Consider the following 25,379-nt stretch of genomic DNA (forward strand, 5'->3'; position numbering starts at 1 on the left):
TGCTGGGAACTGACTAGCAAGGGAACAGCTCTGCTGGAAAGACCTTGGGGTCCTGGGAAGCAGTGAGTTGAGCTTCAGCCAGCATGCAGTAAACCAGACCAACATCATCTCAAGCTGTTTTCATAGGAACAGAGCCGAAAGACTGATGAAAGGGATTGTTTCCATCTCCTCAATACTTGGAGCACTTGCTCTGTCAGAAGAGGCTGAGGGACAAAGGATTGTTCAGCCCGAGACTGCCTTAGGGGCACCTAAGAGCAGCTCCCAGTAGGAGTTAACAAGGAGGATATTTCATAACAGTGCAAGCTGGCAGGATAACAACAGATAGACAACAGGCATAGGTTGGAACAGGAGAGGTAGATACATGGAAACTGGGTATATGGAAAACCTTTCTTTTTTTTCACCATCAAAAAAGACAAGAGTAGAGCATATTGCTCAGAGAGAATTTGTCCAATTTCTGTTCTTGGAGAAGACCTGACTGGATAACAGCCTTGAATGACTTGAACGACTTGAACATGACCTCCTGCTTTGAGCAGGAGATTGTACTATGCACCTCCTGAGATACCTTCCAAACTGAAAGATCCTATTATACTATTTACAAAAAAACTTAGCCTGCATAACTCAAAGCAAACATGGGCTTTACCATTTTCCTGAATGCTTGGTAAGTTTTTATTCTTAGTTACACAAAGGCATTTCATGTGTTAACAAGGTATTGCCAACATACCTGTTTCAGACTTTCCAGTTTGGATTGTTTTAGTTGTTCATATTTCCATTTCCAAACAGATAAATCATTTTCCATTTTTTCCACCTCTTTTTCTAGAAACACATTCATTCTAAAAAAAAAAAACAAAAACAAAAACAATCATTGGTTTTATACATTTTATTAATGATGGCGTTTTTGTAGATATTGACAGATAAATAATTCTGAATTTCCTTTTCACAACTTCAATTCTGTTTTGCTACAGATATAATCTGTATATCTTTTTATTAAGTAAAAGCCTACATGATAACACTATCCCAAAAGTTTTACCMAAAAAAAACCTGAATAGAATAAAGAAATTCAGTAGTATAGGATAAACTTAAAATGAGGGGCTGAAATGAAGAAAATATGAAAATGGACGTCAGCCAGTTACTAATTTAGGTAGCCTTGTACATAGTGAGAATAGCAGAGATCCTCAGAGAAAAAAAAGTGCAAAATCACCTTTTTCTGGGCTTGTTTGATCATATACACATATGAGAAACTACATGTACTTTACTATATAGGCAGTACTGATCAAATAAGATCTATTTTGGATATGAGAAAAAATTTAAATGTGTATATATTCTCTTACCAATTCAAAAAATAATTATTCCTCAAGGAAAATGCTTGAAATGCTTTAGAGAAGTGGACTATTGAGATCAGAAGTACTATAGAATCATAAAAGTGACAATTTCAAGTATTTGCCTCTGGAACATCCTAGGAACAGAAAGTCCACTACTGTGTTCAGGGATGTATTTAGAATATAGAATTCATGAAGAATGAGGGATGACTCCTTAGGGAGAGGAACTATATTACTGTATCATTGAAAAATAAAGTTAGATTTTGCATCTCTTAAAGCAACAAAAACATTTTCAACTGTTCAGGAAAGAATGAAAAAATTACAAAGCAAAGGAAGTACCATGTATTTCTTTTTGTTTCTTTTTGAGACAAATTAAAAACTGATTTTTGTGTTTTCAGCATACACTGTTAGCCAAGTTCCAAGGATAAGAATGAAATTTTCCTAATTTTTCCCCCCACTGTTATGATTTAATTTCACATTTGTGTAATGTGTATGTAGTATTTCACAATCAAGTAACAAAACAGAATTGTAACCATAATTAAAAAAAGAAAGAAAAAGTAATTTTAATTACAATAAAGCCTTCCAAATAATTGTTCTAATGCTTGCATGAAATTAGATCACAGTGTAAAATCCCTGAATGTTCTATTGACTAAAATAGGAAATAAAATAGGAAAAGATCATTTTTCCAGTAAAACTACAGAACTATGTATATGTTGGGAGATTAAAATTTTACATTTTATAAATTCTCTGAAACTAAGGGGATGAAGGGATAGTAGACTAGAAAAGACAAAAATATCAGATCCATTGAAAACATAAAAAAAAGTCTAACACTGGCAGGAAAAAAACTGTATGCCACAGATGTTAGACTAAAACAATTTCTCAGTCTTTTGCAGGAGAGTATTATTGCCAGGTTGACTAGAACCGTATTTTAAGATTCTTTTTTTTTTTTAATTCACAATGATATTGTTAACTTTAAGAAATTAAACCAAAGGGTTTAAGACTTGTAAGACTTGTCTCTGGGACATGCCTATGCAGCATACAGCAGGCTTGTGCAGAGATACTAGATTAACCACTGAGTGAACTGGCACAATTCCTGGACCCAAAGTTAACTACACTAATGAAGTAATCCACTTGAGTGAAATTTCTTTTTATCCCTTCTTTTACAATTAAACCAATGCTCTTTAATCAGGGATTTTTTATTTCTGCATTTATGTAGCACATACCACAGTATCTCAATGGGAACCTATGGTTCCCATAGCATAGCAGTAATAAAATAAACATGGAACAAAATAAACTCCATTACTGAGTAAGCAAAAAGTAGAGCAAGATAACTTCTATCATGTGTCGAGAACCTAACATATACATTATAAATGATTTTTTTTTTCTTCTAAAAATAATGAGGTTTCTTAGAGGAAAGGCTTTATGACTTTACTGGGAAAACAGAATCACAGAATCACAGAATGGTTAAGGTTGGAAGGGACCTCTAGAGATCATCTAGTCCMTGTAGATTTTGAGTTCTTTTTTTTTTTTTTTTTCTTTTTTCTTAAGGCTTCTCTTTTTTGTGTGTGTGTGTGTGTAGTGAATTCTAGTGCTTAGCTTAATATGTTTTGGTATTACTGAAGAAAAGTCCGAACTGTGGCTCTGCATGAGCTACCTCGAGCCTGGAAAGATTGTAGCTACAATTCTGAGGTACTGTATGCAAAGCAATAAGCTCTGGGGAGAGGTCCTGCACAGAGTGAGCAAATCATACTGACTGCCAAGGTAACCTTTGGCCTAGGAGTTCAAGCTGTCTGAAGTCTAAGTTTGCTTTTGATGCAGCACAGCTGTGTGTCCTTGGCTCAAGTTTACTGAGAAAATTGCTAAGTTGTGAGAAGGAAGCTGTGGGAACATACGTAGGCAGGAGTCATGCAAGATAAGAAAACTAAAAATGCAAACAGAGGTGAGATTGTTGTGATAGTGGTTATTAGCGGCTTCAGGATTCAGGAGCAAAAATACTGATGTGAGCAAATATAAAACCCTAAGAGAAAAACTACGTGTTAGAAGATGTTGACTCAGCAGAATCCCAGCCCATTCTCATATGCAGTGCAGATCGTCGCTTTTGGAGCTGGCTGACGATGTTTGCCTGGCCAGCAAAGACTCACAGGGTGTCTCACGGCAAAAGTGACTGTGCTCATGCTTATCCTACTAACACTTTTTTCTAGCTATCTGTGCGCTGCCAAAAAGATTTGCTTCATACTCTTTAAGTTGTGCATATTCTGCTTACAGAATGTTTTCTCTTTGTGCACAGGAAATGTTGCCCAAATGAAATGACCTAAAGAGGGAGTCGTTACACCAAGGCCCACATTTATGTGAAAATCTCTGCTCTGCGTGGATTTACTGGTTGGCACTGCCATATTGTAGAAATGTCGTTGTTATTATACATTTCAGTAAAGTTATTATATATACCATGATGTACAACAGTCAGTATGTAAATAAGCAGAAGTATCTCAAGGTCCCAAAGAATGGATATGTGTAACTGTCATGAAATACTATGGCAAGCTTGAAAATTTAGGTATTCTGGTATTTTTGCTTCTACAAAAAAACCTAAGATTTTAGTAGATAGAACATATTTAGGTCATCTGCTGCAATATAATTCAAATACAGAGTTACTGCATATTTTCTATAGCTCTCTAATCTATATAACACAAAATAGTAAATACTAGCTAGGAATTTAAAGGGTTTTTTTTGCTTTACACTTTTGCTATCTATGGGACATTCTGGAAAAAAACAAACAAACTGACAGCAAAAATGCTTCATTACACATTATATTTACAGACTTTCTGAAATAAAACTATTGTATGTATTTGCAATACCTGAATTGTCTTACTACCTGAATTCTCTTACTACCTCATACACCACATAATGTCTATTTCCTTGAAAAGTTTTCTGTTGTGATTCAGCCTTGCTTTGTACTGATTGTATACAGGAAAGATAAAATAATTCCTGCCCATGGAGAGACTGATATCTTAGCATATATCATCGAATCAACATGTTACTTCTCTTAGGTCACCGAATACTTTATGAGTTAAATTGGATTAATATTGTATAATAGGTGTGATCCTCCAGCTTTAAGTTATCTACTTTTAATACAAAGTTTTATAATTGATTAGATAATAGGTTAATATTTTTGACATTCTGCAGCTGCATTCCTTCACTTTTCATTCAAAAATGCCCTTAAACATTTTGCAGCTATACTTTTTACCACCATAGGGTCTATGAAATTTAATATTACATACAAGGCACTCCAGTAAGTATACCAAAGATCAGATATTATTGTACTAATATCAAAGAGTTATCAAGTGTCTTCTGTTAATTGACTGTACATTCTTACTTAGCTGTTCTTAACATCCTTATCTATATATGGAGGGCTTCTTTAACAGATGACAAAACATACCAAGAAAAACAAAAAACACATACACGTGATTGTGTGAATGTGATGTTTTCTTATAAATTACCTTAAAAATGCCTTGTTAATGGCAAATAATATTAGAAATATCTAAGCAAATATATGAGCTGTAAATGCAAAACATGTAACATATCTATTTTATAAAATGTCTTAAAAATCTTTATTTTTAATAGTGATTTCTCCAGGGAGGATGTATTGGCACTTACTCTCTTTCCTTCTGTAAGATTTTCTGCAACTCTGCCAAATGCAAATGGAAGACAGAAACATGTATTAAATCATTTTCCGACGTCTTAGCTATATTGCCCAGCAATTCTTTAGGTTCCTCCAAGTAAATCCTGGAAACTTCTTTGTAAAAAGAATCATTAGGCTTTGGAGTTATTTTTTTATTTTGATTGCTTCTTAAAACTTCTTTGACTACCTCTGCCTCCTGAGAAAAGAGAAAAATATGACATCTAAGAAAAGCATAAATGAAGGGGAAAAGTCTGTAAGGTCTATCATGGCTCTTTGAAACACTTAAGTCATGCAGCAGAAAAAAAAAGAAACAAAAGGTATTAAGTAATTTTATGTACTTGCATAGAATGAAGTGGCATCTATAATCCTACTGACTGAAAAAAAAAAAAAAAAAGCAAACTATTTAATTTGGAGTGATCACTATTGCTCTATCAGACATATGAAAAGAGTGCCTCTCAATTGGCCTAATGTGAAGTCAAAAAACAACTTCTCTAGGGTCTTGGAAAGAAACTCAAGAGTCTTTTAAGAGTCCTCTACTAACACCACTCACACCCCATGCTGTAGCAAGGTCTATATTCGAAAATATTTCTAATGCATATTTCTGAAACAAACAGATTCCAGGCATAATATGGTTAGATAGATCCAAAGAAATAAACAAAAGCAACAGTGAAATTTGTATAAACTTTAAGAAATCTCTAGATAAAAACTTTAAAAATAAATCTTCAAAAATTCTCAGCATATAGTCTAAATCATGCTGAAATCACTTAAACAAGTTTTCTATAAGGATCAAAATTCTCTACTTAAGCATATGAACCATAAAAAAAAAATTCTTTTAAAATAAATGACATTCTAATTATTAGGAAGACTGAACATCATAAACAATAATCACTTTTAGAAATATAGTTATGTTTTATCACAGCTGGGTGATCATATTAAGTTTTAAAAGTATTTTTATTATAGCATGTTATCAACATATTTTCATATCTCTCTTCTAAGTTTTTAGAACAATGCCTCCAATATGCAACAAAAGAGTAAAATCCAAAGAAAAAAAAACTACTTTACATTCATATATTTTTAAAGAGAATCTTTCTAAAAATAAGGATTGATATGGTGTTTTTCTTTTTATTCAGTACAAAGTACAAGAAGGATATTTGTATTTACAGTATTTTGTTAAAGATATTTTTGCCAAATTTATTCTCAAATGCTGGTACTACTTTTTTTCCAGAATTCACAAGAACATAGTGTGACTTCCAGAACTCCTAAGAATATAAGAATAAAATGTGCCTCAGAGAGATAGTGAAAATTCTGAATATGAAGCTTAAGACCCTTCAAGCTTAAGACCCTGAGAATTCTCATTCAGCTAAAGGCAAGCTGAATTTTCTGAATTTCTAGAGACTATTTCCTGACAGATAAATAGGAAAATAGTTTCTAGATGATGCTATTTATAATGGCTAAACAATACATGTCAAAGCACAGAACTAAAAGTGGTAAAATGAGAATATTTTTATTTTGATGAAGATAACTGTACTTTGTGTAAAGCTAAGAATGGTATTAAACCTTGTCCATACTTGATTATTAACTATAGTAAAATAATTTAATTGCTCTATTTGCCAAATAAAAATCTGTACTTCACAGAAGAATTTACTTCTACTCTCATTTCAGAAACTGCATTAAGGGAAAATTAAAGATTTTTTTAAACCTCAGGAACCTATTGCTTTTCTGGAGATGGAGTGATAAAAGTACAGAAGATATGGAGAATTCAGATTACAGTGGTATTCTGCTAGGTTAAACATGAAGAATAACAATTAGAATAATAATGTAAATCACTGGAGATAACAAGTTTAATGTTGAAGTGTTTTAAATGTTTATTCACAGTTGAGTAGTATGACTTGTTTTCCGTGTTTCTCTGTATTAGAATCATTATAAGTTTCTTGTTGTTGTTTTTGTGATACCATATTGTATTTTGGTTAAAATCCTTGAAAATTTCCACTCTAGATACACATCCATAATCTCCTTCTTCTCCATGAACTAGAAGTCCCCATTCTTTACCTTCTTTGTGTCTTCTGTCACCAGAATCTCATCCGTCTCACTGATATCTTTCATGGGCTCTTCTTCCACAGACACTACCTCATTTAGGTCTTCTTTTACATACAGTGTTCCTGAAAAATTGGTTTCTTTTTTCCAGGAAATTATATTTTTTAAGTTCTTCTCACTCACTAAATTTTGGTTTATCTTTTTAAGTGTACTCAGCTCTTTCACAACAATTTCTAACTTGATTCTTAATTGTCTTGCTTCCTCTCGAGCTTTATTTCTTTCTGCTCTAACTTTGCTCCATTTCTCCCTCCAGTTAGCAGTACAATCTGACCACCAGCGCATGGTCTTCTCCATCTGGGCAGCTCTTGCTTTGACTTCCTCCAGTTCCCGAATTCTTATTGCTTCATAAATTTCCCAATTGCTGCTGTTATTTGTGTATACACATGGATAATGAGATGAATATGGCTGGAAACTTTGAGATAGGAGATTTGAATTACATGGATTGCTAGCTGGCTGGCTACTGCCAGATAATTTATAGGGCTGTCTTGGCTGGGTCCTTAAAATCTGTGTCTCTTCAGTTAGGTTTTGATCAGAGCCAAGATTCATCTTTCAGTTCTTAATCTAATTTCACTCCTAGAAAAGGCAAAGAAAATTAATTTAGTTTCCTCAGTTAAACTGTGTTATATAAATAGGCTCAAACGGTGGTTTATTATACTGTTATAATAATGGTATAGTATTATTAATAATGTTAGGTGTTTCAGAAATACACTTCATTGGTGAGAAATACATATTAAGATATATTTTACGCAATAAGCACATAAGCACAAACAGATACAATTATTTATTGATCAGGAATTACTAGCAAGGGTAATGCCATCACCCATCGAATGTGCTTGCAAAGTTCTTTGAGACTAGAGGAACAAGGCAAGACCTTCAGACCTTTCTTCTAGACAAAACTGAATTGAATCATTTTAAAAGGCTAGTAAGAGAAAGCATTTATTTAGAACTGAAGACACAGACACATTCACATTCACATTCCAAAATTATGGAGCTTGATACCAGGAAAAGTTACCTTATAATCCATCCTTTGGAGTTTGTGTGTATTTCACATGAAAAAATCAAAAACAAAACAAAACAAAAAAAAAAAAAATGACACGGGGACAGGCTGCACAGACCAACCACTTACACCTTTTCTTTTTTTTTTTTTTTTTTGTTTATTTCCTTTTGGTATCTTTAAATATATATATAAATATATATATAATATCTATATTATATCTTCTGCAGAATCTTCTGCAGAAGACTATGTGGATAAAAGTAAATGTAATTGCTGTAATTGCTTCAAAGGAYCAACATGCAGCTTTAAAATAAATATGTTTATATTTTATGGTAATAAGTGTTAATACCTGTTGTTGAAATGTAGAAAGCCAATAAAATAAATCAAATACCAAAGAGTATATTTGGCATTGTGATACATTCCCCTTTTATTTACTGATAGCTGAATAGAAAGTTTATCAGTTCTAAGCTTCCCATCAGACACAGCAGACATTTTGCCCAGCTTTTTCCAACTTGTCAGTGTTTTCCAGGACACCTATTTGCTGCTCTTTACAGGCTTCTGGAGCACTGTTATGGTCAAGTATAGGTATGAGAGAAGGAAAAAGACCAAAGTGACCTCTAACCCCTTTCATCACTGCTGCCCGGTGCAGCACATCACCACAACACCAGCACACAGATGCTGCACAGCTGCTGCCAAAGCTCCAGCAAGGCTGACGCTTTTCCTAGCCGCCTGAACTACTTCCAGGACTTTCATTTAAACGAAAATAATCCAAAGCACAGAAGCATTCCCAACCTTGATTTTGAATGAGGCTTATTAATCACTGAATGCTAAATTCCCACGTAGGCTGTCACTTAAATGTTTGGTTTGTGGTAATACCCTTCTTCTCTAATAATAATAATAATAAAAAAAATCWGTAACATGTTTATATGGTGCAATAGGTGAATTTCAAACAGYAAAATATCTTCTTCCTACAATCTATGCTTCTATCCAAAACAAAGACAGTAGACAGGCATATTTTGTAGATTTTTCTAGTTGCTTTGTATATGCATTGAGGGCAGGCAGACCCTTGCAAAGTACACAGTTTACAAATATTTAAAGATCTGTGAAGTCCAAGAAAAAAAAAAAACAGGACGGAAGTAATTTGTGTTGGCTGAAACTTCAGAAGACCTTAGAAGAGAACAAAATCTTCATGTAACACAAGAGTCTGTTGCAGTAGTTGCATCACTGCTTTAAGCCAATGTAGCCACAAGGTTCTGCCAGAGAGAGTGGTCTCCYCACTGCCATGAACCCCTGCCCCTCCTCCTGTTGTAACTTGAGTAGTCTTGAGTGTAGAGCACTGCCAGTTAGATCAGACTTGTCAGTCCAGCTTAAAGCAGGTTATATTTGAAATAGGGTTTACTATACTCCTAGTTTTCAAGCTTATTTTGAAATTATGACTATTGGTAGTTCTACAGAGTCATTTCTTCCATATGACAAACCTTACATGCTCAGTGATTTCAGTTGCAGCTTTCAAATTGTACATCTCTCACAATTTTAAATTCTGAAATATTTACTAAAATTGTGTTTTAAAATAATAGCTTAGAGAGTTGAGTTATCTTGGTTTACTGAATTATATTGTGACCAAGACTTACTATGGACTAGATATGTAATGCAGTGGGCAAGATACTTATATTATGTTTGCAGTTTGTTTTTAATTTATTATTAAATTAAATTATGAAACTTTATTATGAAACTTTCTACAGTGGCCTCATTCTACTACATAAATGCTGATATTGTTGCCCTTATGAAGGCTCTACTCCTATTCCTTTTTTATCTTTATTGAAAAAAAATGTTAAAAATGTGATCATGCTTTTCATAGCTAAAAAAATAATACAATACAATGCAATAAATAAAATAAAAATAAGATGACTAAAAATTATGCAGTTCAGTGACAACTGAACTGAAAACAGTGACAACAACTGAAAAGGTAAATTTAGACGCTGGACATTACACTGAAATTATCTTAAAATAGCTAAATACTCAGTTTTCAGTATGATTAACTTCTAGGGGGGGAAAAATAATAAAATAGTACAGAGAAATGTTAAGCTCTGTTATTCCATTCTGATTTAGATGAGTATGTATGTATTTTTGATTAAATATATGAGCATGATGTAAAATTTTTATTGCCCAGAGCACCTTTTCAACATCCAGTTAAATACCATTAATGATTTTACTCATGGAGAAARAATATTGTTTTCAACTCAGTAAACTAAACATCCTAGAAAAACTGTACTGTACTGAAAAGTTTTGACAGAAACTCTAACTGCATAACTGCTTGATTCTTTCAATTGGCAGCTAGTGCAATTTACTGAAGAAAAGCTTTCATACCCTTGAAGTTGTATTTATACTGGTTAAAATATAGGTTTAACTGATACATAAACATGAATAATCTCAAACATTGATGAAATAGTTACAATAACTTAATGACAAGAACAACTGATTGTGATATCAGTTGCCAGTTTGATAGAGGTAAGCCCAATAGCAAATCATTACTGTATGCCTATGTTTCTCTATCTAAAAAATAAGGATAGCATGCTGTTTGAAACAGACAATAAAGGCACTGCCTGAAGAATTAAATGTTTTACTGCTAGTTGTGCATTTCTTTTCAAATAGAGATAATGTTCCAAAAGGTCAAGACCAAAGCCCCTCAATCCATATTTGTTCTTTTGGCAATACAGATTTGAAATATCTTGCTGTTTCTGTATGTGGAAACACCTATAAGCTTCTTCTGGAGAAGTACTAGACTTGCACCTTGTTATATACACACACACACAAAAAAAAGGTAGCTTTCACTGCTTGGAATTAAATTGTCTCTTTGTGTCTGTTTGCACGCAATGTGGACAACCAAATATCCCTGAAGCTCAGAAGAAATGGTACAGACAAATTCTTACAAATTATTTCCTCCTTGAGAATTCTCTCAGATAATCGAGCTTAGAAGATCCATCACTGACTAAAAACAAAAGAAGTTTAAAAGAAGTCCTTTTCTCTTTTTTTTTTGGAGTCTTTGGGAGTAATTTTTGGTTTACTGAGTGAGGTATAGTAAGAGTGCAATTAATAAATACCTTATAATTTTACATTGGATCTAATGCAAGAGACAACATGATGATAAAGAATATGTGAAGCATGATTCATTACTCATATTTCATTAAATGAATTATAACACCAAATGAAGTGAATTACACTAACATTTTTAGCTCATAGAATTTACAATTAATTTTACTCTTAAACATCCACAGATCTTTCAGATACAGTCCTGGCTTCAATGAAGGAAAGGGTATCTCACCACTGACCACCAGTCAGCCGTAGGAAGCCTCCTGGATTTTCTGCTTTGCCCAATTGTTGCACATTTGTGACCAAGGTAGTCAGGTAGCACAAATCCACACTGCTGAAGTAAAGACAGTCTCTCCTTTCCCACACATGCATCTACATGTTCTTCACTAGTTAGTTTTTCCTTTTAATATCACTAATGAAGTAACCAGATTCAACAGATATAACTTCCCCCACCAAACATTTTTCAGCTTAATCGCTGCCATCTTGTATTTCACTAGTGGCTGCATGAAACCTAGTTTTACCATAAACCATGAGATGGAAATTAGGATGAAAGGGAAGAGGATAATTTGGTAGCCTCACCAAATTATATTCAATTTACACAATATGTAGAATTATGCAAGTAATAACCAGGGTTAATGAAATTACAGGCAGTAAGAAGATAACTACTCTCATATGAACAAGACTACATATGAAAAAAATCTATACATACAAGAATATCTTTTAAAACAAGTATGATTTTTGTTAGAATATTATAAGGAACYAAAATAGAAGAGAATGCATTTCAGCGATTACTAGAGCAGATTTCTCTTCCTATGAACAAAAGGCATGGAGGGGATTAATTTTTCAGCTAAAGTGAGTATTTGGCTGAAAACTTACTTTCTTGGAAACCACTGTGGTATATCATGCTGTTCCACTATGGAAACTCTAGTTGGGAAAGACAGTCTGTAAGACATTATGTAAAGACATTGTCTAACACTTTTTTTTCATGTTTTCCAGAAAAATTAGACCTTTTCACATCGATATTCTATGTAGATATTTCTCACAAAATGTTCATTTAATCAGAAGAAAACTTACTTCCCAGAAGCTTTAAAAGGGTGTAATTCCTATGTAACTGGTTTAATATCCATACTACGTAGAGTAACGTAGATAAAAATGACAAGAATTCTATTTCAACTGTGAAATACCTTTCACGAGATTTTTACCTGAATGTATTTTAAAAGTAGACTAAAACACTATTCCTGATATGAAACAAACACATAAAATGTAAAAAAGGCTGTTTGCTGATTTTTATATAGGTGTCTCAAACTGTTCTACCTCATGTCTCTGCAAAGATGGATCAGCATAGTTCTTAACTGATGAGTTCTTAATCTTTCACGTACTTAAAAGGAGTGCACTGAGCAAATAAAAACTAAAAAAGAACAACAACAACAACAACAACAACAACAAAGAATAGGAACATAGTTGTAATCCAATGGTTGTTGCCAAATCCTTCATCTTTCCTATGGCTGTGGTGATAGTTTAAATATTTTTTGTCTGATATATGATTTTTTTAACAGACAAATAGTTTGTATCAAAGCAACAAATAGTTCATTAAATATCTATTTTAATGATATCTCATAGATAACAGTTTTTGTTCTGTGGTCCATAAATTTCCAGGGAATCATGAGGCATAAGGCATGTGTATAAGGTAATATAAATAGACAATAGAGACTATAAATTGACTTTAACGTTAGCCCACACATGAACTTCTAACCACTGCTAAATTCCTAGGAGTTGAAAAATTTATTTAAAAGAAAAATAAGTTATATCTAGTTGCAAAGGTTCCAGTTTCATCTAGCAGCATCAGACTGACTAGAAAAGCAGAGAGCTCAGTTAGCAAAACTGAGATAATTGGATAGAAAGGTAAGAAGTTCATCTACTTTCCAAGGCTGGGAAGTAGATGAAAGGAATTTTCTCTCAAGTGAAACCTTTCCTCCTCTATGCTGATATTTCCATTTATCTAACAGATACTTAATCTGTGGTGAGAAGCAACACCCAATCCCTTTCTAAAAATAAGCCTCACCTCCATCCCTGGAAAGATGATGGAGCAGTTCATCCTAGAGAACATCTCCAGGCATATGAAGGAGAAGACGGTGTTGAGGAGCAGTCAGCATGGATTCACCAAGGGGAAGTCATGTCTGACGAACCTCATAGCCTTCTATGATGGGATGACAGGCTGGCTGGATGAGGGGAGAGCTACGGATGTTGTCTACCTTGACTTCAGCAAGGCTTTCGACACCGTCTCCCATAATGTCCTCATACGGAAGCTCCGGGAGAGTGGACTACATGAGTGCACGGTGTGGTGGATCAAGGGCTGGCTGGATGGCAGAGCTCRGAGGGTGGTGATAAATGGGGCCGAGTCYAGYTGGAGGCCTGTGGCCAGTGGTGTCCCCCAGGGGTCAGTACTGGGCCCGGTGMTGTTCAATTTGTTCATCMATSACCTGGAGGAGGGCATGGAGTGCACCCTGAGCAAGTTTGCAGTCGACTCCAAGCTGGGTGGAGTGGCCGACACTCCAGAGGGCTGTGCTGCCATCCAGAGGGATCTGGACAGGCTGGTGAGTTGGGCAGAGAGGAACCTCATGAGGTTCAATAAGGACAAGTGCAGKGTSCTGCASCTGGGGAGGAATAACCCCMGGCATCAGTACAGATTAGGGGTCGACCTGCTGGAAAGCAGCTCTACGGAGAGGGACCTGGGAGTCCTGGTTGACACTAAGTTAACCATGAGTCAGCAGTGTGTCCTCATGGCCAAGAAGGCCAATGGGATCCTGGCCTGCATCAGGAGGAGTGTTGCCAGCTGGTCAAGGGAGGTGATTCTGCACCTCTATTCAGCTGTGGTGAGGCCGCACCTGGAGTACTGTGTGCAGTTCTGGGCTCTCCAGTATAAGAGGGACGTGGAGCTTCTCGAGAGGGTCCAGAGAAGAACAACTAAGATGATTAAGGGAATGGAACATCTCTCGTATGAGGAGAGGCTGAGTGAACTGAGCCTGTTTTCTCTGGAGAAGAGAAGGCTGAGAGGGGATATGATTAATATGTATAAGTTCAGGAAGGGAGAATGCAGGGAGGAAGGGAACAAGCTGTTTTCATTGGTGGCCAGCAATAGGATGAGGGGTAATGGCCATAAGCTGGAGCACAGGAAGTTCCATCTCCAGGTGAGGAGGAACTTCTTTMCTGTGAGGGTGACAGAGCCCTGGAAGAGGCTGCCCAGGGAGATTGCGGAGTCTTCTTCTCTGGAGGTCTTCCAAACCCACCTGGATGCCACCCTGTGTCACATGCTGTAGGTGTGCCTGCTTGAGCAGGAAGGTTGGACTAGATGATCTCTAGAGGTCCCTTCCAACCTTGAATATTCTGTGATTCTGTGTTTCTGTGAAAATAACTGCACACAAAATGTACAATGAAAAATTGACTTTATCAAGATAGTGGAGGTAAGAATAGTGAGGGAATATGAAAGAGAAAAAGCAAGGGAGAGATCCAATGGTTTTAAGGGGAAAAAGGTGCAGACAGTTGGCAAACACTAGAAGTAGTATGAGTTGAAACCTATTTCATTATGTTTCAATTCTTGCTTACTTTTCCAGTGATTATAAATAAGAAGGGAGAAGATTTTGACTTATTATTACACACTGAACATGAACTTAGAGAAATGAATTAACCTTTGCTGACACAGTTAACAAAATCAGCTGGAGGGAGAAGAATAATTACAGTTCCCCCAAGTTCTCTGAGGCTTTTAGAACATGGATTTTCCTGCAAGTTCAGTAGCTGGGCCAGCAACCTGAGCAACATTTCATCATCCTTTACTAATTACATGAGTTAGAAACTCCCTCGTTACATGTCCCTAAGTTATAAAGATCTCAGCCAATTTTTTTTAAAGGAATCCTGTATCATTAAAGAAAATATCTGTTTCAAATGAAGTCAGTTACATTTTTCTTTAATCTATAACAGTAATAGGACAAAATGTAACATTAAAACTCCCATTTTCCCTCTATTTCTTTCATAAGAGCTAACTTGGTTTAATTATTGTAATGTGCTCTATACTACAAAATATGGATCTTTATACCTGTTAAGCTTCATCTCACTTTTACAATTAGTCTCACAAATGGGGACATATGCAGATTATCATTTATTTTCACAAGACAGATCTCACAATGCTCTCTGTTAATCAATTGAGAAAATTGTTATTTTAGAACAGAGATGGCAAGATGATTTCAAGACTTCTGAAACATACAGCCAAAGAGCATTTGTATACTTTTTCCACAGCTATACAACATCACAATAACAAATCAGATGGTATATTGTTTTAAAGTGTTTATGTTGTCTCCAAGCATTATATTTCCAACATATGTCATAACTAAAAATCAGCCAAAACAAGTTCCAAAGAAAGAGATTATATCTCTCATAAGTTACCCAATCATCTTTTTTTTTCTGTTTATACTTACTGAATCATGTTCCTTGTAATATCAAAATATCAATAYAAGTCATATATATTAAGAATTTTGTTATATTCACTTCTCATCTATCAACTAAAAACACTTATACAGTGAAAACCATAAAGTTTTCTATATAGCTTCAGGTAGAGAAGTGTCTTTTTTTTTGTCAAATTATGAAGCCTGTAAAGTGGTTGAAAGAAACAGGTTTTTTATCATTTCAGTTTGCAAAGCTTTCTTAAGTTTGTCACGGGGATCTAATGAAACCATGTGACCAGCCAATGACCCCTACAGTAGAAGAAGGATCAGAGGACTTAGGCAAGACAAGGTCCCCAAGATGCTCAGGACGCAGGTAGAATGGAGTGGTCATTATTTTGATCAGGAGTAAATGCTTCTTCTTTCAGTTAATCAAAGGAATATGAGCATCTCCTTAAGATTAGCCACACCAACATGGGGGATCATGACCCAATAGAAAAAAATCAATAACAAAAAAAGGTCTTTCAAAGAGAGCAATGGACTTCAACCCATATACTCCATCCTGGTGACTGGGGACACCCAGTGCCCTGATGGTGAACACAATATAGAGACTGGTAATGGCAATCACATTAGTATTGTGATGAAGTCTGCAACGGTATACTTGAACCGTTGTTTCAGTACATTGCTAAAGCACTCTGCTAAAGCAAAAATCACATGTAGCTACTTTCAAAGTAAATTTTTTATATTAAGCATTGCACTTATTGTCAAACCCACAGCTTAAGTGCAAAATTCCTTCCAAAAGGAATCAGGCTTCAAGCTAAGATGTTAAACAAAAAAGATAAAATTGAAGGAAAACAAAGCCAAACCAATGAGAATGTCTGTGTAGAAAAATAGAAGCAGTGAAATATTATTTATTTTCTATGGATCTGTCCAAATAAAAAGTTTTGGGAAAACTGAGTTCWTTCTATATTATTTTGTCAGTAGTATAAATACCTTTCTGCATACATGTGCGTGTCTATGTACACACACACTTCTGAGCTGGTCATTACCCAATTATGGGAAAGAAGAATATGATGGAGGGAGAGAGAAGGCAAGGGAAATAATAAATAATAATGATAATAAAAAAGATCTTAACAGCAGTCTGGCATTTGGTTGGAGGAAAAAAAAAGTGAAGTTTTTCAAATAGTATAATAATCCTGAAAGTTTAAATATAGAAAGTAACTTCAAGAAAATGGGAGTTCTGTAGGTTTAATTGCATTGTTCTAAGGTGTAAAGTGCTATGAAAGACCACGTGTTCTTGAAGTAGTTCAGTAATGCATTATTACATCGGCATTACAGCTAAATTCCCAGGAGGAAATGTAAAGGGTGAGCACATTATAGATAGCGATTGAAAAATAGTAAATCATAGAGGGATTGGAATATGAAAGGCATTGGAATTTATTCTGGAATAGGTGATGGCTTTCTCATTTAGTCAGAGCTTAAAGGAAAGTAAAGCAATGACCACAATGCTTGACAGAACCTTTTTATATTATAGAACTGCAAGCATATTGCTGCCTGCTATTCCACTATTCAAGATAAGAAACAATAATTCTCTGATTTACATTTTAAGCTCAAACCTATGCCAACTGCTAAAATGACCAAAAAGAATCACAAATAACTAACTTGTTAATTTGACTAATAGCACAATGTTTAATGTACTTTTTAAATTTACTGCAATTTATCTGGGTCACTGAGAAAGCATCAGATTTGAGTCTCATTTTTACTAACAGTTCCTCTTGAAGCACTTTTCTGTTGCAGCAATACAGTTATTGGTTGAGTTCTGTTACCCCAGGATTTTGACTCCTTACTGTTGCCAGCTCTCTTTTTAGAAGTACTTGCAGWAATGAAAAGCTGTAATGTACCAGAAGAGTACTTCTCCCTTTTCTCTCTGGGCTTAAGTACTGTTTTTCCTTTCATCATTTTTTCCCCCATGTTCCACCCACATGTTCCAACATTTTACAGTAAAATGCTATCCACCCTTTTGTTTTCTCTTCAAAGACATCAATATAATCTTGTATTATACCATATATAAATAGAAATTATTCACAAAAAAGACAACTTGGAGGTAGTCACAGATTACAGTAAAGTTAAAGACTAAACAAATCTATTTTTTCTTTTCTGTTTCTTTTTTTTTTTCTTTCTGGCTGCCACTTCCATTATGTTTTAAAGTTTGTTATTTCTTCTTCAAAAAAGGATCAATATTATGTATTCATTGTGGTTAGGTCTTCTAATTAATACAAATTATCACAAACTGTTAAAAATATCTTCCAAGGTCCTTAACAGAGGCAAGCTGATATGTCTTTGTCTATCTTTGAAGTTGTATTCTAATCCTTAGGGTTAAATATGGGTAACATAAATATTTGTATATACAGATGTTGTTTTTTACTGCCCATAAGGCCAAAAGAGAACAACAGTTTGAAGTAGTTCTATAAATATTGTAGYATAAATATAAAAAAACTCTTTTCCCCAGGACTGCTTTTGATTATCAGCCTTCAAATTATCAATGATAACTTCTGCAGGCTTGAGCCTCTAGTGTTGACAATCATTTCCCAGAAAATAAAATTGAACAATTTAGCTGTAATATTACATCAAGCATGCAAATAAGAAAAAAAAATACAAATCTCAAGAAGAGCTACAGATTAAGAAGAAGCCATAGCAAGCTTAACCATTCACTAGCCAGCTCTTAAGACACAACTATTTGGCTAGCTGAATCTCCTTTGGCCTTTTTATTGACTATCATTACTTACTGGAGTATGAGCAATGAAATAAAAGGCTAGTACTGAAGCTGGCRTAAATGTCTAGACTAAACAAGTTCTAACCCTGTCTCATTGATTCTGTGTGTAAGAGCTTGCTCTTTATTACTCAACTGTAAAATCTTCTTAATTAGAACACCCATTTCAGACAAGTATGTTCCTGGATATGAAATCACCAGCAAACTAATTTACCAAGAGGTACAGACCTCAAACACCACGTTTTTCAGTGTCCATTTGGACTTTTACACATTTTTTTTTTTATTTTAATGCTAGTGTATTTGGAGGGAGCTTAGCTTGTGTAGATTCCCATTCTGCATGATAGTAGATGTGGCAGGCTTCCTATCTTTACAGTTTCACTACTGTACGTCATCTTGGGTTACCCACCATTTAAAAGGTAACACAAGAGCAGTCTTCCACATAATGAATTTCAAACACATAGTTAAAACTTTTCCAATTACTATGTTTATAATATTGAAGATCTTTTGAGTAAATAAAATGATATGGAAACCTGAATTAACTATCACAAAGGCTCTCTGGTGTTTAAAGTGTTTAGATAATGCTGAGTATACAAAAAAACATTGGGTATGAGGAAAAAGATAAATCTATCAGACCTATCTATGCTTTTTCCTTTGTTTTAATAGGCTGTGATATGTCAATATGAGTGCAACTGGGAATATTCCTTAAGTGCCAGATATTTGATACAGAATAATTCCTAACAATCTCATCTTTATTCATCTGTAAACCAGAACCAAAAATCAAACATGGATCTGCCACTTGAATTGCTAGTGACATAAGGCAACAAAGATGATTAAGGGATTGGAAYATCTCTCGTACAAGTTGAGACTGAGAGAATTGGGCCTGTTTTCCCTGGAGAAGAGAAGGCTGAGAGGGGATCTGGTTAATATGTGTAAGTTAATGAAGGGGGAATGTAATGAGGAAGGGGCCAAGCTCTTCTCAGTGGTGGCCAGTGACAGGACAAGGGGAAATGGGTGTAAGTGGCAACATAGGAAGTTCCATCTCCGCGTGAGGAGGAACTTCTTTCCTGTGAGAGTGACAGAGCCCTGGCACAGGCTCCCAAAGGAGGCTGGGGATTCTCCTTCTCTGGAGGTATTCCAAACCCATCTGGATGCCACCCTGTGCCTCATGCTCCAGGTGTCCCTACTGCAGCAGCGGGTTTGGACTAGATGATCTCTAGAGATCCCTTCCAATCTCAACCAATCTGTGATTCTGTGATTCTCCTCCTACTGATTCTCAGTCTCCTTAGTCTCTAGTTCTGCTCTAATACATACATAGCTGCAGACTTAATGACCATGAAATGTTTAAACATAGTATAAACTGGAAGGAAAGTGGGGAAAAAAAATAAAATCAAACATGATACTAACCTCTTTTACCATGAAGAAAAAGAACATATGTAATACAGTCTATCTTTGTACCTTAAGACTTTCTTTCTTTAAACAGTAACAGCAATGAGGTTCTTATTATCCCAGATTGTCTTTGCAATCAGGACAAGAGTATTCAATTTAAGAGCGAGATACTACTCATGTTTCCTCAAAAAACTAAGAGTACAAGTGCAGTAATTTTGAGGATACTCAAATGAAAATATTGGGTCCACCATATTATATTTGATATTATATTCCATTTATTAACTGAGAAATTAAAGGTTATAGGCCTGTAACATTTTAAGATGTTTGTTCATACTAATTAAATCTGTATGTAGTATCTGTGAGATAGRCCTTTGACCCAACATGGAAGAGCATCGTTTGTGGATTTTACCAGAACTTCCTGAGGATGGAAAACTCCAGACTTGCATCATCCCCAAGGCCAGATCCGCCTTTAGGTGCATTGTTCAAAATACGGTTTAGAAGGGTTTTTAAATTAAAGTAAAAAGTTTTTTGTTCAGCTACTCATTTCTAGCCAGAAAAGGATTGTGAGTGAATTTAAAAATAAATAATCTCCAGATAAGCTAATGGGAAACTAGTCAGACCAAAGGTATTGAATCATATCAGATTTGGAATGAATGAATGAATGAATGAATGAATGAATGAGTTCTTTTCCCGGTTGCTGCTCCTACTATTTTAATGTAGTTTTGTTGTTGTTATTGTTGTTTGTTTTTAATCAGTGATATTCTGAGAGTCTCTGAAAGTTCTTACTGGGCACTGCTAGAGTTTAAGATGCTCAGCTACTCCAAAATTGTTCTCTTCAAATAAGATCATGTTGAAAAGCACTTTATTCAATCAGAAATACTCCAGAAAACAAGCGTTAAAAGACGTCCACCACAGGTTCACCTAAGTATATAGAAAAGTTTTGCCATTTAAACAAAAATCATCACTGAATTTATTTTGGGGACTTTATGCTACATTTCTCTACTTTTTGTATGTCACTTAGCTGAAAAGTGACTTTAAACTGGGTTACTTTGTTTACTTTTTTCCCCTAGCACCCTGAATATTGTGGAGAGTTTCTATATTTTCATTGTGTAAGGATGTAAAGGGGTGTCCACTAAAGCCCCTAAAAGCAAAAGTTTTGAAGCTCTGCTCAAGTTGAGAAAATCTTCAGCGTGAAAAAACTGATAAAGTCTTACAATAATGTGGTTTCTAATATTAGCAATGAAGAAAAATCAGTCCTTAGAATAATCTATGATTGTTTTCTTTTTAAAACATTATCTACTTTCAAAAGCAACTCTGTAACACTTCGTGTAGGGAAAATTAATCACGGATAACCAGACTTTTTTTTTTTTTCCAGTGGAAGACAAAGTATTCAGGAACATTCCTACTTGTCTACATATGTGGGTGGGGAAAACGCCTCTTTCCAGACTGACTCTGAATAAAGAAATCCATATGGTATCCTAATGAATATTAGAGCATTTTATTTTCTCTGTGATAGAGCCTATCCTTTTGGCATGTGTGCCTACCCTGATAGGGCTGTATGAGAATCAGTAGAATTCTGCAGAGCAGAGACACAATCGTTTGTATCAGAATAGCTGCAGAAGTGAGATCTTCTAAAATTCTTAAAAGAACTCTTGTTAAAAATAGATTACTTCTTGGGCATTTATATGTAATTATTTTTAATTAACTACATTCAAATCTTATGTTTTTCAGTTGTTCAAGGTTTCTTTTGTGATCTTAATGCTCCAAGAGAGTCTTTTATAACAAATGCATCTCCACTAAGTCTTCCTTGAGGGAAACACACCTCAGATAGGATTTATACTGTCACTTCAGCAGCATCCTCATCCCTGGTATTCCCCCAGCAATGTAACTGGTATTAAATAAGAAAAGGTTTGGCATGAGATCTTTCTCCTTTCACATTTGTATTATATATATAATGTTATGCTATGTTATGTTAGCTAATAAAAGGTCATATCACTCCTGTGATGCCTTCCTAAAGTCCCTGAAAGAAAGGGATTCTAAGAACTTCTAACAAGAAGCAACAAGAATGGCCTATTGACAGCAAGAAAAGTAGTCTCTAGCAGCCAACTTACCCATTACATTCATTATATAGAAGCATACATACAGATATAACTGTAGTTGCAATAAGGATCTCCTGTTTCAGTAATGCAGAAGTCTGTCTCTTTAAAGCAACACTTGTACATGGGATAAACGACCAGATTTCAAATGTCATTGCCACTCAGCAAGCTTGGCAGAGTGGAAGCTTTGGGAATGAGAAAGACAGTGAGGCACAAGAAGGAGCTTAAAGAAACAGTCACTAAAGGGTATGAATTTGAGAATCTATAGCAATACCAGTTATGGAACAATCCTGTCTAGGACAACAAAACACACAGATTCTCTAACTAATTCTAAACTGAGGGTCTGATTTCGATGTTAGGTTAACAGTTTGTTATCGTCCTCTTTCCCATTTTTTACAGCATAGTTTAATGTAAATGCCAAGAAAGTACTTTCTTTCCATTGTACTTCTTTAAAAACAAAACAAAAAAACAGTTTCCAAATGAAGTTTGCTTGATTATCCCATCACAGAAATAAAAGAAATAAAATTGCCTTTAGTGACTACTCCACTAGCAACTACTTATTAATTGAATCTAATTTATGGTGTTCACAGTACCCCACAACCAAACTCACAGCCAATTACAGAAGTGATGATAATGACATTAGTTACAGCAGCTTTCACATCTAGAAAAGTCATTTGCAGGCACAGGAGGAAATGTCTCCTACCTCCCCTAGAGCGCCAAATTCCATCTGCTCCATGCACCTTGCACTGCACATGCAGGGATCCTTGCAACAGAAAAGTCGGTGGCTGGGTGGCATGTTTATTCTCTACTTTATACCCTATGCAAATGGCAGCTTTACTGACAGATAGCAGAGCAAGTCTACCAGGTCACCTGGAAGACTTGTGCACACTGTTGTCCTGTATCCCCGAAGTCTTCAAGGGTTTCTTTGCATTTGTTGAAATGGATGAATTCAAATCCAACAACAAAAAATTCCGCCACACACTTCAGAGTACATGCCATGTATACGTACTTATGGAGAAGATTAGGGCAACTTGAAGGTTACTGTAGAATTTAGCAACTCTGCTACTATTTTATTCAGATGTATTTCTTCAATTAGCAATTAGTATACATATTTCATTAAGAAAAAGAGAAAGCAGTATTTAAACTAATTAAAAGTTTTTATTCCTTATAGAAAATGGCATTAAATTATACATCTGACAATTATACTTTGGATTAAAAAAATTGTTTAGAAAAAAATGCTAGTAGATTTTTTTAATGGAATCACCTTATAAGAAGTGCTTTGGAAGATAAAAGGAAGATATTTTTGTTTGCTAAATATTTCAAATAGTAGTGAAATAATAGTAATAATACCAAAATATCAATCCAACTAGGATAATACTTGTTAAATCTTTCAGTGCACAATTAATTAAATTAATAGAATAATACATTTGTATTGTTTAAATAGCACCAGGATCTAGCCCCTTTGGTACTGACATCAAAGCTAGTGTCTTGGAGTATGTTTATTACCAGGTCCTCTAAGGTTTTCGTGTTCTGACATATTTCTTTCTCAGATCTATCTGAATTTAGAAAGGAATACAGTACTTCATATTTAAGGAKAGAGAGTGCTCTGAATTCAAAGCAGGCTATATGTACATATACAAAAATGTTCTTTCATTTCTTTCATTCATTAGATTTTTTGTAGAATTTGATGGGACATTTCATGATAAAGAGATATGACTAGTTCCATTAATACGTTTATATTAATTCCCCTAATATCTTAAGGAAAGCTTTTTATCTTCAGTATACTATGCAAATGATTGCACTCAAAGACTTAAAAATGTAAATATTTTAACATAAATATCTTAGAACAAAAAYTTAGCTTATAGCAACAGATTCTGCTTCACATAGTGGTGATAATCACTGAGAACTAAGATAGATAAAAAACACAACTTGCTATTCAGTAGAAGACCTACATATTTATTAAACCAATTAGCATTACTTTTGGAACTTGGCCCTTGGATCTCACTGTGATGGATCAATCATAGACTCTTATATCACCTGGGTCACTAGTTAATTAGTTTATCATTCTCTGAAAGACTTTGTCCAGCAGCAACAAATCATATTCCGTGGCTTAAATTAACATCATATATGTAAGTACATATCTTTACGTGTTTTATTATTTATCTTTTACTTGTTTACTTATCCTATCAGGTATTTTCTGAAGAAAATTAGTAGCATAACTCTTAGTGGTATTTCTGAAAATAGAAACTTTCAGAAAACACTGCTTCAGCAGCAAGCTTGTAACATTATTCTTACAACACATACCTTTTTAACAACAGATGCTTAAAAATTATCAAAGCTTTACCATCCTATCCTACTGCAGCTTAACTTCACACACTAATTTTAACAAGTTATCAGTACCAAAACAGTATAACCAAAAATGAACACTCCATATTTATATGAATTTCTAAATCAAAAATAAGAAATAAGCATTTTAGAAACCTGACACATTGAAAAAAAATCAAACACTTATTTAGTTATGGCAGTAAGTATCCTTACACATCTGAGAAATAAACTATATTTAGTAGGATGTTAGCATAACCACTACACAGTGGTAGTGAAAAGTACAGAAGAGAAAAATCTAGCTAAATATTACTTAGCCACATTCTTTAAACCCTATTTATATTTTGACTTAAAATACTTTTTCTGAGTATTTCAAATTGTTCCCCTCCCATCCCAATTATCGACAGCATGACAGTAACCTGTATTTTGTCCCAGAAGAAAAAAAGAAAACTTAAATACTAAAGCTAAAAGCTTAAGACCCTTACCCTCTGGGCTTGCTGGGCTGCTCTTGCTTCTCAGTGCTAGAGACACATGTGTAAACAACAGAATTTCCTGCATCCTTTTCTCATCTGCACAGTACTGGGACTTGGCCAACAGGATTATTTACAGCATTAAGGCCACTCCACAGTAACTTGAAAAAGATTCCCATTGGTCAGAGTTTATCAAAACCAAAACCACAACATTTTTTCCTTTACACACAAGTCATTTCTCCAAAATGAAAGATTTTGCCTTATTGTTCTTCATTAAATATTGCTGGCTTTTGTTTTTTTTTCTCCTCATTCTAAACTGAAAATTACATCACTAATCTCTCAAATACTATGTACACACTTAAACTGATTACTCTAATAAGTAGAGTTGAGCACATGWACAAATCTTTTCCAAGTTGGGTGGACATGTATACCACTACTTGTATTTATGCACATTACCTCAGTTTTAAATAAGCTGTAGTAAGATGTTTTTCTCTGAGTACTTAGCCAGAGGCTTATGAATATTCTTATAAATTAATTGTAAAATTTTAGATTACCAGTAATGAAGAGAAAACATTTTTATTTTCTTCACCATGTTTCTTTTTCTTTTTTTCTTTTTTTTTTTTTTTTTTTATGTTTGAGACTTTTAAAAGCTTTTCCTTTTTTGGAAAAAGTAAATACCTTTTCATTAAATATTAAGGTAACTATTAAAAGGCAAGAATTGTTTCTGCAAAA

The 25,379-nt window shown here is 34.6% G+C and overlaps 1 protein-coding gene across 1 annotated transcript; it reads right to left on the bottom strand.

Annotated features, from left to right (window-relative positions):
• Positions 1–691: 691 nt before the first annotated feature.
• LOC112946770 (coiled-coil domain-containing protein 102B-like) lies at positions 692–24,710 on the bottom strand. Its single transcript, XM_026038703.1, has 4 exons — positions 24,663–24,710; positions 7,042–7,659; positions 4,968–5,188; positions 692–830 (listed from the first exon to the last, which is right to left on the bottom strand). The coding sequence occupies exons 2-4, from the start codon at positions 7,630–7,632 to the stop codon at positions 692–694; spliced, it is 951 nt and encodes a 316-aa protein (XP_025894488.1). The 5' UTR covers positions 7,633–7,659; positions 24,663–24,710.
• Positions 24,711–25,379: the final 669 nt, after the last annotated feature.

The sequence above is a fragment of the Nothoprocta perdicaria genome, unplaced genomic scaffold, assembly GCF_003342845.1.
Source record: "Nothoprocta perdicaria isolate Ctin4 unplaced genomic scaffold, notPer1 scaffold_216, whole genome shotgun sequence".
NCBI classification, from domain to species: Eukaryota; Metazoa; Chordata; class Aves; order Tinamiformes; family Tinamidae; genus Nothoprocta; species Nothoprocta perdicaria.